General features: G+C 39.2%; 1 protein-coding gene across 4 annotated transcripts in view; it reads right to left on the bottom strand.

Moving 5' to 3' along the window:
- gal3st4 (galactose-3-O-sulfotransferase 4) overlaps positions 1-14,011 on the bottom strand; it is an 82,677-nt gene that overhangs the window by 14,061 nt on the left and 54,605 nt on the right. For 2 of the 4 annotated variants that reach the window (XM_044183783.1, XM_044183782.1), the window contains exon 4: positions 1,729-13,165. In XM_044183783.1, the coding sequence (XP_044039718.1) occupies positions 12,062-13,165 (1,104 nt within the window). In that variant the 3' untranslated portion in view covers positions 1,729-12,061. Of the gene's footprint in view, positions 1-1,728; positions 13,166-14,011 lie in introns of those variants that run through there. The other 2 variants (XM_044183780.1, XM_044183781.1) reach the window with 2 other exon arrangements.

The following is a 14,011-nucleotide window of genomic DNA, read 5'->3' on the forward strand; positions in this document are numbered from 1 at the left end:
ACACCATACGAAATAGAATTGGCTGTTGTGCTTTTCAGGTTTGGTGTTATTGACTAAGAACAAGGCTTTCGAATGAGTTATAATTTAGTTTAGGTTTAGGGTTGATTAATAGGCTTGACTCGAAGATGGCTGCAACGCCACCTCCTCAGCCGGTGCCACGAGGAATGTGAATATTAAAATGACTGGGCGGAGTGGATTCATTTAGGCATACATATTCTTCATGACCCAGCCAGGTTTCAGTAAGACAAAATAAATCAATATGATACTTTGATATTAAATTGTTCACTAGTACAGCTTTAGATGACACTTTAGATTTGATGTCCACATTTAACTCTCATATTTTGTTGTGCTATTTCAGCGCTATTTTTGTTTAGGTTTTTATTTATAACTCCTCTTCTGTTAACTTTTGGTTTTATTAATTTAAGTGGTCAGGGGGCAGGCACCGTCACTAAGGAGTTTTGGGTGGGAAACTGCTCTGGAAGCACAGAAAAGCGTGTAGGACTGCAACTCTGCCTCCCGGTCTCAACTCTGGGTTGTCATGGTTTAGGTCCACTAATAAAATCAGTCAGATTTCTAGATATGAGAGCTGCTCCATTCAATGTGGGATGAACGCTGTCTCTCTTAATCATTCCCCAAAAAGTCAGCCAATAATCTACAAAGCCCACATCGTTTGCTGGACACCACCTCAACAGCCAGCGGCGGAAGGAAGACATGTGGCTAAACATGTCATCACTGGTCAGGTTTGGCAGGGGCCCAGAGAAAACTACGGACTCTGACATTGTCTTTGCATATGTACACACGACTCAACATTAATTTTAGTGACTTCCGATTGGCGTAATCGGGAGTTGTTACTGCCAACGTGAATAACAATCTTACTGTATTTACGTTTATCCTTATCCAGCAGTTTTAAATAGGATTCAACGTTGTCCGCTCTGGCCCCAGGAATACATTTGACTATGGTCACTGGTGTCGCTAACTTCACGTTTCTCAAAATGGAGCTGCCAATTATCAGAGTTGGTTTCTCAGCAGGTGTGTCGCTGAGTGGGGGGAACTTGTTAGAAATGTGAACAGGTTGGTGGTGAACCGTGGGCTTCTGCTCAGGGCTATGCTTCCTTCGGACAGTCATCCAGCCTCCCAGGTTTCCTGGTTATATTATTATGCATATTATATCATTAGATTATTAGTACCGATGTATTATGTCTAAGCAGAATTTAGAGTTGCAACTGATGGAGGTGGAGCTAATTTAACTAACTATATATTATATAATAATATATAATAATCATATTATATACTATACAATAGTTTATAAACTGCACTTTAATCTGTAATCTGTTAATGTTAGTATGCAAAATCTGAATCTTCAAAATAACTACGGTTGTCAAATACATGTAATAGGGTAAAAAATACAATATTTTCCTCCGAGATGTAGTACAAGAATAAATGCACTAAAGTATAACATAAATTTCCCAGACTTAGCGTAGCTCCCTCTTAAGCCATGTAGGCTAAATAGACTTTGATGCATAAAACTGTAAACATTTCAGGAGGGGTATTTACCAGAAAATAGATGTTGCAACTGTAGCACATGGATGTAGCACTATACAATAGAAGGTCCCACTGTTTATGTCTTTTTCTCTTATCCTTCCCACATGACATTTAAATGTAGCATTACAACTCAAGTTCAACTGATTAATGTTGGTAATCAACGTGAAAATCAAGGAGACGAGTTAGTGAAGTTAAAGAAATGTTCCTTTTATTCAGTACAAGAAAACAAAATTCAATGGATAGACAGAAAGAGCGTGATCTACTACTAATTTCAACATAAATACACAATTTTAAGTAAGACCCATGCCAAAGTACACTGTTACTTTCTGAATGAACTCTTGCACTTCCAATAGAGCTCAACAGTGACCGCCCACTTTTTTAACGGCTCCGGTTTCAGAAGTGAATTTCCCATTCATTCACTTTATTGACGTTTCAGAAAATCCTTATATAAAGAGTTTTAAGCCTGGAACCAAGCCAACCAACTATGAGATGAATGATAACCATAACATTTAGATCAGAGCAAAAAAGAACTGGAAAATGGAAAAAAAAGGCAAAGGTACAAGACTGTGTACATAATTATTTTAAGAGTGAAGGAACTATGCATCCCATAAACCACTGCAAATGATACCTTTCCAACAACTTCCAACTTAAGTAGTGCACTTCTTCTTGAATTTAACCATTGTCATTACTATAGTGTTGTAGTCATTCTCTAAAAAAACGCGGAATGCGGGAACTCATGGTCAGCTCACTCACTAGCTAAACCTGTTGTAAGTTCTAAGTGTGTAGGTAAAGTTTTTAAAAAAGCTCACTAGCTGTTCGTGGGTTCGCATTCACGGTAAACATTTCCATGGAACCACTTCCCCCAAATCCCCCAAGAAGTGCGCCAGACTTTGAAACCAATTTGACATAGCGGCCAAACCGGCCCAAAAATACTTTTCTCCATAGACTTACATTGTGAAAGAAGTGGCTGTAAAGCAGTGAATACATTTTTTTGAGTGTCACAACCCCCCGAAATGACTCGTTTCACTATCTGAATTTGAGCCGTTCCGTCCGATAACGTTTGGAAAGTCTAGAAGAGCCACACGGTTAATTAATTTTATCCCCATTCAAGTTAGTGGACAGCTAAACCAGACGTTAGCCGGCTCAGCTGGCGGAGTCTCCGATGCGTGAGCTCTATGGGCCCCGCAATGCGGAAAATCTGGGTATTTTTATATCAGGAAGTATAACTTTTTTGGCTTCATGCGCCACTGAGCAGCTTTCATAGGAATGAATGGAGCCCTGCCTCCGACACTGTATCCAGTTCTCTTTATGCATCCATGGTGGTGTCTACTTTGGATGGTTACGACATTGTGGCTAGTAATAAAAATTCTCTATTCAGAATATGAATGGGATTTTAACTTCCGGAATCTCACTGTTGAGCTCAGAGAATCAATAAAGTACTTCCTGTCAGTAATAACCCAGGGTTGTGAGAACAGTAGCACAGAGATGGAAGTTGTTCAAATGAAGTGTGCATGATAAAAGATGAATCACACTGTTTACCAGAGCTTCTGCTCATTTTGACCTCTGAAAACTGAGATTTAAAGAGGCTTGACACAAGGTGTACATTTTATTCTTACACACATTCTTACACATTATGTATAATACAACATGTTCACATATGAAAAATTGAATACTAATAACAAGCTACAAAACAAGTAGTCACAAAACCATATCAGTAGTGGTTTAGTAACCCTAGGTAGTAACCCTAACCCTAACCCTGGTAGAATAAAAACAAAGCTTAATGGTATGTGGGAAGACAGGCATGAAAATTAAGCAGGTTTAATTTTACTTTCTGTTACCTATCAGCAGAGAGCATGTTTGTGAAACTGAGAGTGTAAGTAGACACACTGTGTGATACAATGTGGTTCCGTACCACATTGTACTCACCATTAAAACAAAGAATTTTGAGAAGCTTTCTCGTAATCATGACTTTTGCATCTTTAATTTGACATAACATCTCATAATTACAAGAAAATATCTTATAATTAAGAGAACATACTGTATATCATAATTACAAGATCTGTATCCCTCAGTTACGAGATAAAATTATCTCTTATATTTATGAGATAATTAAAATCTGTATTTCGTAATTATGAGATAAAGACTAGATAATTGTGTGGCTGACTTGTGTGGTTGAGATCAACACGCAATTATTTTGTTGTCTTGAGATAACATATTTTTGTCTTGATTAATCAACCCTTTATTTTTAAGATAATAACATAAAATGTTTTTAGTGCTAATATTTTCACATGGTCATCCCAATATTGGGATTTAATCATCATTATTTAGAGAAATCAAACCATTTTCTCTTGATCATGACATAATTATCTCCCTATCTTGAAATATCAGCAGTCAATCATGATGAATGTGTAGGCCTATTCTTTATCTCTTGATACATGAATACTGTTAGGAGGGAGAGGGCTGGGTGACATGGTTGAAATCAATAACATATCATGTATACAAAATTACATGAAATAATCAAATTAGCATTCAGTTATTGTTCTACTGTCATGTATTACAAGAAACTAAAGTCTTCACACAATATTCAGTAACTCATTTTGTTAGTTTTTAATTACAATATGCTGTAATTCTAAATGTAGATGATTACATTTTGTAAAACAATAGCATGATATTACCATATAAACATGCTGCAATCGCAGTGAAATCACTAAATGATAATAATAAATTATGGCCCAGCCATAATTGCTGAGTGGCATTTGTCATCAGTGTTTCAACACTGACTGAACATATGGATGAGTGTGTGCAGATTCAAGGTTTTCTCATCAACATCAATAGTGAATTCCATCCTACTGTGACAGACACAATCTTCTACTGATCACCACTAACCTCCAAAGAGAACAAACCCTGATAAATACAGTATGTACAAATGGCAATTAGAATAATAAATACAGAAGGACATTGTTTAAAGCCCTGGTCCATAATATGACTATATACTAAGGCATGAAACAAATGCTTTGTGTTTCTATGACTGCAACCGTTCCGTGCAATTAGTGTTTCTCCTACAGTTAAACAGTGGTGGACCAGAACAGCAAACATCTACTAGATTTAGTCCAGTTCTTCACTGTAATACAAGCATGTGGGGCCTGTTTATATCATCACAATGAAAATGATGGCGTTGGCGCAAATAAAATCCCTACCTCAGATAAAAATACTGATGACTTAGCTGTTCTTATAGCCTTAGCAGTGGAGCTAAACACATAAAGTTTGTCCTGATGGTGGCACTAGAAGAAAGTTCATGGAGTCATGTAAATCAAAAGGTGCATGTCTTGGGAGCATAAATATGCTAAGAAAATTTTATAGCAATCTGCATGAGGTGATATCTTGTATCCAAAGTTGACATTTTGGACTGTGGGTAGCGCTAAAGAAAGCTTATGAACTGCCCAACATGAAGATTTTTAATGAATGTGCAGTAAATTTTAGGGTAATGTGCCGATTAGAATTTTGTGAACAAATGGAAATTCTGACCTGATGGTGTCTCTGGAGGGAAGGTCAGAGCTATACACACATATTTCATGGAAATTGGACATTTGTTTTCCATATCTTGCATTAGAGCCTGACCAATACATTGACAATTTATCACAGATATGTATATTGTTGTATATTTTAAAACTCTTAAATATTAAAGTGTAACTGCACCACCAAATTCTGCTAGCTCTCTCCTTCCCAGCATTTTTAAAAAATGCAGCAGAGGACTGCAGGACAAATACTGTAGGGGGCGTGGCCACGTGTGTGCGGCAGGAGGTAAGGAGACACTGACCAGAGTGAGCGACAGACAGCTAACCAGCCATGAGCAGCTGCTGTCAGACTCTCCTTGTCTACACTGGAAATAGACTGGAGCTTTGACAGTCAGATGCAGATTCATGGCTCTTTGTAAAAGTTTCTGTGTGGTACCTGTGTTGTAACTGAGCTAACGTTAGCGGCTCAGAGAGGCTGAGAAGCTCTCCGGGGAGTGTGTCTGTGGGGAGTGTCAGTATGTACCGTAGCCCTGCTGTTTATTATGGGATCACCATCAAGGGAAAGAATGTAGTCCGGTGTTCAGAAACAATGTCCTTCTGTACCATTGCGCCAAAACTGAAAAATACTAAGTAGAGGGTTAGCAAAAACTAGTGTAAACTCTAGTGAATGATGCATCTCAATCTGCATATATTTGAATATGAGCGCTGTTTCACAGACTCCCACTCAAAGGCTGGGGGAGGTGGGTTGCAAACATCTGTTTAGAGGGCGTTAACACTTTTTTAAATATAAATGTCATTAGTCCCAAACAGTCGACTCTATGTCAGCATTGGCCTTGCAAGGTTCAGGTTGATTTAAAACAGTAGATAGTGTGTTGAGCCATTTTCAACCCATGAAATGCAGATGTTCATAAATTTGGTAAAAATATTAACACCAGCACTGATGTGGTTCATCACAGTACAATCATATAATTTAGTTTACAGCTCACATTTAAGTGTGCAGTACCTCTTTAATATTGGTATCGGCCTCAAAAAATCAGTTAGCTGCAGCCACATTTCAGTCAATGAGCAGCTCATAAAAAAATCGTTGAGGGAAGAATGTTTCAACTACAAATTCACCAGATAATGGACAATCTTCTTAGCAACTTGGAGTTGGAAAAGTAATACAAATGAGGTCCCTTCCATTAAAGTGAATACAAGATACTGTATATAAAGGAGACCATTTCACTCAATAGTATTGCTGTAACACACTGCTGCTGAACAGCACTTTAGTCTATGAGAAAGGAAGAAATCCTGCGGCATTTCTGATTTGACATGGACATTTAATAAAAGAGAACTTACTGGGTCAGAGTAATTTGTCCCGTATCACATTTTATTATAAGTGACTGAAATGTGATTGAAATGGTGTTGCAGGAGATAGTCATGCAGGACAGTGTAACGGTCTTGGATCAAGGCTAAGTATTGGTCAGGCTCCATTTTGCATACAAAGGTCACTGTAATGATGGCTTATGTAACTGAGGCAAATTTCAAGTGTAAGTGTCAAGTGTTTCAGATTATAGTGAAATAAATATAAAACAATGTTTGCCTGGAAGGAGGGAAAATGAATAAACACAGGCATGTCCCTTTAATTTGAAATCTTACTTAATTCTTTATCATCATTTTGACTCAGTGTCTAAACTAGGTGACTGTAAAGGCTGATTAACAATCTCCTTTTCACCTGAGGAAACAGAGGAGGTAGCCATTCAAACAGAATGCATTATACCCAGTCCCCCCACGCTGACCAGCCTGTGCATATATTCAATTGGCAGTATGACTACCAGCTAAACTAGAACATTCTGCGGCTGAGTTAGATCAAGCTCCTCCAAACTGTAACATCTGTTTCAAGATTGGCAAAGACAAGTGTCAACACAAATAGTCACTATAAAGAGTGAACAGTGCCAAAATATGAATAAACAATACTGAATATTGTGATCTGGCAGCCATAGTGTAAGCAGGATAATTCACTCTGAGCTGTGTAGTTGTGAAAAATTACACTCAGTGGAGGCCTTTTTTTTTTAAAACCACATGGCTCATTGTGGCTCTTTTCTGACACTGGACACAAGACTGTCATCTGTCCTACATAGACCCCCTACAATATTTATCTCTAAATATCATTCTCAAATGACTTGACTGCATAGCTGTAAAAAAAATTAGACCATGGTGCTTCACGTTGCTGTTTTTCACACAGGAAAGACTGTGTTGTGTTGTATTGACTGACAGCAGTAAGTGAAAACCACAGCACACAGATGTCTCACTTTGAAGTGCTCTGATAGTTCCTATACAGACCAGTTTGTCTGCTATTCAGTCCCACAGCAGCTAGTGAGGTGCTCGCATGGGTTTCTGTGTGTGCTCTGCTTTCCTCCCACACCACATGACAACCAGATTAGCAAATACAGGTACTGGGGAAGGGATGCCCACTGCTCCTACACACTCTGGATGGGTCGCATGCAGATATTTAACTTCAATTAACAATAAACTAAACTTCAAAATCTTCTATTTATGTTTTGTATTGTTTTTACTGGGAGAAACTTCAGAGACCACTCACACAGAAATACTAAGGAGAATAGTATAGTATAATTCACTTTGCTTTGGGAACCATGGAATCTCTTCAGAGCCTCAAACCCCTTAGAGGTTACATACTGATGGGCCAGTGTTCTAAGGCTACATCCACACTACTATGTTTTCATTTTAAAATGCATAAGTTTTGCTACGTTTACACCTAGCGTCCACAGTACTTCGGCATTTTCGACCCCCTAAAACAGATACGTTTGGAAACGCTGCTGGCCCCGTTTTCGTTTGAGAACTCCAGAGTTGTGTTTAGTCTTGACGGCCAAAAATGGAGGCTTTTGGAAACAATGACACGGAGACCCACTTCTTGATTCGGCCTCATCAGTAACGATATGTCCTTCCCTGTTTCGTCATGCCCCTATCACGTAACCCTTTTCTGGAAGAAAACAAACATAAAGCATGGCTAGTTCAACATTGATAACGACCCAGCATTGCTGACCTTGTTGGCAATGCTAGCAGCTGTTGTGCAGTTAAATTCAGCATTTGTAAATACTACTACTGCCTACATGCCCAGGAGGCAAGCTATTATTCAAGCAATTTGTGACAATTCCCAAGCCCTAGCGCTGGTTTTAGGTTAAGAACTAGTTCCTAGGCTAATTTTATTAATGAAGTTGTGGTTCCTGGGGAATGGCGAGAAAACCTTCGATTGTCCAGATGTGGAAGGAGCAACAACAAAAACTAGCATGCGTGCATGTATTTACAAAGGTATCCTCCACATTGTATTACCTGAGTGACAAGGGAAGACTCTGGAAAAATTATAACGTTATTGCGTTTGGACTATCCCATGGACGATGGGAAACACAGAGTACAGAGCCCAAAGTGAAGGATCTTGTCGTCAACTTCTAGCAAACACATGGTAAAGTTATGCCACAATGCTAATCCACAGACTTCATCAAAAGAAATGGGAAACATTCTTTGAATGTACAAGGTTGTGACTACAAGTACTGTTTCATGGATGTTGTTGTCTGGATTAGTTTTAATGGATTAATTTTGATACATCAATGTTTGCTAGTAGCTTAGCTTAGCCTTCTGTTAGTGTGTTCAGCCATTTTGCACGTGTTATTTAGCATCAGCCTTCTGCTGTAAAGCAAATACAATTAAAATGCAGTTTAAATAATAGCCCAACTAAAAGAGTACTTGTCTAACATTATGTAGGATATAAGCATTGGCTAATGTGAACTATGTGAGTATGTGTTGTGATATTGTGGAGTATTTGAGTTTGTATATTAACGGAATGGATGTTATATTTTCTATATTTAGAAAGACGCAAAAAGACAATATAATGATGGAAAAGAGACTAACAAAATGCTATTTACAATGTTTTTAATAAAAACAGCATTATCCGGGAGGATTTTGTGAAGAGCAGTCACATTTCCCTGCTTTATTATTTTTGTCCTGTTCCTGTTTACACCAGCACGCGCATGGTCATGTGATCTGCGTTTTCAGGCGTGTTAGTATGGACGGTGATTACTTCTGAAAGGGAGCTGAAACCCTCGTTTGGACAGAGATCATTTTCGTTTTAAAATGCCGTTTTTAAACAAAAACGTAGTAGTGTGGATGTAGCTGAAGATTCATACTATGGAAACACTATGTCCTGAGTTTGAATGCATTAGGGCACTACTGTCTGCCACAGTCACTACTGTCAGTTTTAAACACTACAAGTAGGGGCTTTAAGTAAATGTAACACACTACAATGTAAATATACCCCATTAAAAACATCTATCAAAAGTAACATTTAAATGTAAAATCACTGTAGATTCTCTAGTTGCCCAGAACCAGACCTTCATTTGAAACAGGCTTATATCAGAGATAGTAATTTCCTCTGTTTTTATATTTTTTCGTATTTCAATAAGATCTGCTCCTATTTTAATTTGTTGATGCTATTTGTTCTTAAGGCAAACAACACTTCTTCATTGTTTATCTGTTAAAAAATGATAAAATCAGCTAAGTCCCCTCAGCAGTGTAAACATGTGACGGTGAGGTTCATTGATGTGTTTTTAATGTTGTTTTTGGACAACAATGGAACTCTCAACAAAAGCTGTCTAGAAAAACAGTCAGACAATGTCAGCAAGCACACACATGCACATTTCCATGTGTGTTCAAATTTAGGAATTCTGTGTTTTTGGACTGTGTATGCACAAAACTATCAAGTGAGAACTTGTCACATGTCCCTAAAAAAGAGGTAGAGATGTGTTTTTTGTTATGTATGTAGTAATCAGTGATTATTAGATTCCATTTGAATCTTCATACAGCAGCATGTTAATGACAAAATATACTAACCATGCTGACGAGGAAGCAGCAGGCTTTCAACAAGTACCACGCAGGACCAGGCTTTAATAGAACATGTAAAATGCTCCGTGTTTAACACACAACAGTCTTACGCAAAGCTGAATAAAGCCGTTTTTGTAAAACTGGTGTTAATTTGGGGGAACATTAGGACTAACTGCATCACCAGCCTGAGATAGTGATACCCATCATTTCAACCATGGTCTCATTTGTTACAGCAAGCTATCACAGGTCATTTGACAATAATATATATAATTCATATTCAGGGTTTCTGCCCTCCACACAAGCAATTCATGTTTAACCACAGTCTGGCTGGGTTTATACACAATTCTAACAATTTCACAGCAATTCACTCATTTCACTTCACATGAGCATGTTAGAAGGTGTGTTGAGTGACAAGTTATAGGTGCCCAGTTGTTTTGAAGTCCTTTTGTGCCCAAAGCAGTAAAACTTAAGAATGACGGGTGATATTTGCTAATTTTCTGAGAAATGAGTTGTATTGTTGACATATTTTTTAAGGTTTTTATATGTATTGCCTATTTTTTTGGTCTTGTTTTTAGGTGGATCACTTATGATTGACTTTTATTTTTTAGTTAATACATTTAATTTCTATTGTTTTTTACGTTAGTGGCTAGGCGAGCTCCTGAGCAACATTACTTTGGCCCACACTGATATGAATCATTAATTTTTAATACCTAACATCATGACAAAGAAATGGATCTCCAAGGAAATGTCTCTGCGTGTGGAAGGATTGTGCCCAAATGTTGATATTTACCAGCCTCCTATAGGCTGGTGAGGATCAAGCAGCCCAGAACAGAAGCACAGGCCTCGGATAATTTTCCTCTCTTGTATTATTAAGAGCTCTTTAAGAAGCTGTTCAGGTTAGTGGTTCTAGACGGGGCTCAATACTGACTCTGAAGCTGAATGAAGTGTTTCGAAGAGAGAAATAGTAAGTTCATCCTAATTATTTTTGTCCACTAACAAGTACCAACCTCTACTGACTTCACAAACCATATCAGTAATGGGAAATTTGTGCTGTATACATACAGAGCCACAGAGCTAAGCATATGCTTTTCTGAAAAATAACCAGCGATCTTTGAAAAACCCAGAAGGTGGGTTCATCTGAATGAAAAAAATATCTGTCCACTGCACAATAAAAATTATTATTTTTACAAATTTTCCTAGTTGCAACTCCATTTCCTAATTCAGGTGGAAAGAAATAACATATTTCCTTGCTCATTTTGTACATTATACACTATATAAATGCATTCTTTTGTATGAAAATATAAAATAATTGAAAGGCACATCAATATAGACAAGTATGACTGACAATAAATGTTTAAAATTTTTGCACATTGATCTAGAAAATATGAAATTTCCAGCTACCATCTTTGTTGTTATTAAGAAATAGAATCACAACTTTGGAAACTGATTAAAAATCTACTTTATTATATTTATAGACAGAATATTTCTTCATCCAGATTGCAAGAAGAGTCTTTGAGGATTCTGGAAATACATTCAAAACAGGGGGATGTTTTCAAATGGCCTGTGTTTTTCAAAGATCACCAGGTATTTAACTTTTAGAAAAACAGATGCTTATCTCAGTGATTCAGTGTAATGTAATGCCTGAAAGGTAAAAACTGGGGCTATATGTACCTTACGTTAAGAAATTTCATGCATGTACACCAAGGTCAACGTGAAAATCTAAACTCTTAAAAGTATTAATATGAACAGGGAATAAAACAGGCTTCTGTGTGTCTGCTGTGAACAGCAGCAGAAGAAGGACCTGCCAGCACTTTTAGAGTGCTTCTTCTTATAAAAAACAAGTATAAGTTGTCCTTTCACTTTCTACTGCGACAAAACATACAACCCTCCTTCAACTTGTTACTGCAGCCATTAAAGCATCCCAGGGGCTCAGAGGTCAAGGATCAAGTCCACGCGAATTACACTAACTAAAAGCAAAGTTTTTAAGAAAACAAGCAAACGACCAAAACGTGGAAGTGCAAAGGAGGAGCTTTTTGTTTTCCACACCACACTCGGCTCAGTTTTCACTTTCTCTGTCTGTTTGTTCAAAGACCAAAGGTACCGTATTTAGTAATGGAACTCACCGCAAACTATCTCAACCTTCCTTTTTCTTGCCCTCGTATCAAAGTCTGGTTGCTCCTCATTAAACGGCTTCCGTCCCAGTCTCTCTCCCCCTCCTCCACCATCCTCTCCCCAGCCTCTCCCCCCACCAGCCTCTCTCCTGTCCTGGATCGGTCTTGTCTTAAAAAAGAGCCTCCGGCTGCTACCATCAGGCCCTGGCTCTGTTGCCCTGGCTGGGCTTGGACTGCCGGAGCCCGAGGGAACTGTTTAGCATCCAGCAAATCTTTGTACTGGATCTCGGGCCTGATCATCCTCAGACAGGACGTCCTAGTGCTGTTGTCCAGCCCTGGCTGGAGCTCGTAGCCGAGAATCTTCACTAATCCACTCTGGAATGGCCGGATGTTTTTGTCTCGGATCCGGTGTGCCTCCACAGGCTTCCCGCCATCCCTGAGACAAACCCGGGCCAGATCGTCCCGTCGCATCCTTAGAAGAGCTACTTCTTGCTCCATCTGAGCATGACCGAACCTGTCGATTTCCTCCCAGAAGGTACGGTTGAAGGCTTTGTATAAGTACCAGTCTAAGGCGTTCCACTGCCGCAGCTTCTCCTGCTGTTCCTCCGTTAGTGACAGATTGGGCAGCATCTTGGCTTGTGAACGTCCCCCTCTACCACCGACACCGGCCGCTGCCACAGCTTTGCCCACCCAGCTCCCACTTATTCCCCCTACGCCGCTGGGTTTCTGCTGCCGAGCATTGAGACTGAATGAGACGACAGAGTCCAGCGGCCAGCAAAGGGCATGTCTCAGCAGGATCATGGACTGGTCAAAGTACTCAGACACTAGAATTAGCTTGAAGGCCCGGCGGATCAGGGCCTCGTAGCGCTGAGCCAGTGCCAGAGAGAAATTAGCATTGTGGTCCATGCCAAAGTCAAACCACAGCAGGTTGCGGGCGTAGTGGTTGTTGCGGAGACGAGGGTCGTAGTATTTCTTAGGGTAGTCAGCAAAGTCGCCCAAACCTTTGGCTTTCCGAAAGGCAGGCGCTACCTCTTTGTAATAAGCAAAAGAGGACTCAGCCAGAGCGACCGGGTCCCTGATGATTGAGAAGTAGAACGTGTCTGCAGGCATCACCTTCTCCACCTAAGACATAGAAGAGAACTTATAGTTACAAAAATGTGATGCAATTCAACTACAGCAGTAGTATATTGTATTTTAATTGGTTCTTCTGAGCAACAGAAGCCTTGTGCAGAATGTTTTCATAGTGGTCCTTTTCTGGCAAATGATCACCAATAACCGGTCAACCCCTTTCAGAAGAAAACTTTTTTCTTTCTCCCACATACATTGCGTATTTTATCTCTGTTTCTATCATTGTTGTATCTGTAAAGTCACTATCTATTGTTTTGTTTTTGCACTAATAATAATTACAAATTTAAAATAAAAATAAGACAGATCTTAGGGTGCTTTCAGACAGTGAGCGGTTGCAGCTGATGCCCCCCTTTAAATGTAAACACAATGGCAGCCGTGCCACCAAGGTAGGTGGCAGTGGCACAGAGAGAGAACGCCAGCTGCCACTCTCACAAACCGCTTTCGTCTGAGTTGATGATGGTTCAGCTTTTTTAACTTGCCACTTGCTAGCTGTGTGGCCATGGCAACCACTGAAACTACAGCGAGGGAGCTGATTTTACAGGTATGTTGAGTTCACTGAATCATAGCCTACACCTCTTCACCAGCAGAAATGAAGCACATTAATGAATAGAACAACATCAACTTCAAAGTCTGGGCCAATAAACAACATTTATGATGTTAGTTAAACTTGCTATACACTAATACTGCATCCAAGATGGTGCCACCGATGGCTGCCTCTGTGTGTTGGTTCGCACAGTTTTGTCAGTTTTGTCAAAATGAAAGGTGGAGGGATCTGTTTTCAGTGGCTGGTGTGATGATGTGAAAGTGATTCTACAGCACTGTTCTTCTGATCTGGAATCA

Source organism: Siniperca chuatsi, linkage group LG22 (assembly GCF_020085105.1).
Source record: "Siniperca chuatsi isolate FFG_IHB_CAS linkage group LG22, ASM2008510v1, whole genome shotgun sequence".
NCBI classification, from domain to species: domain Eukaryota; kingdom Metazoa; phylum Chordata; class Actinopteri; order Centrarchiformes; family Sinipercidae; genus Siniperca; species Siniperca chuatsi.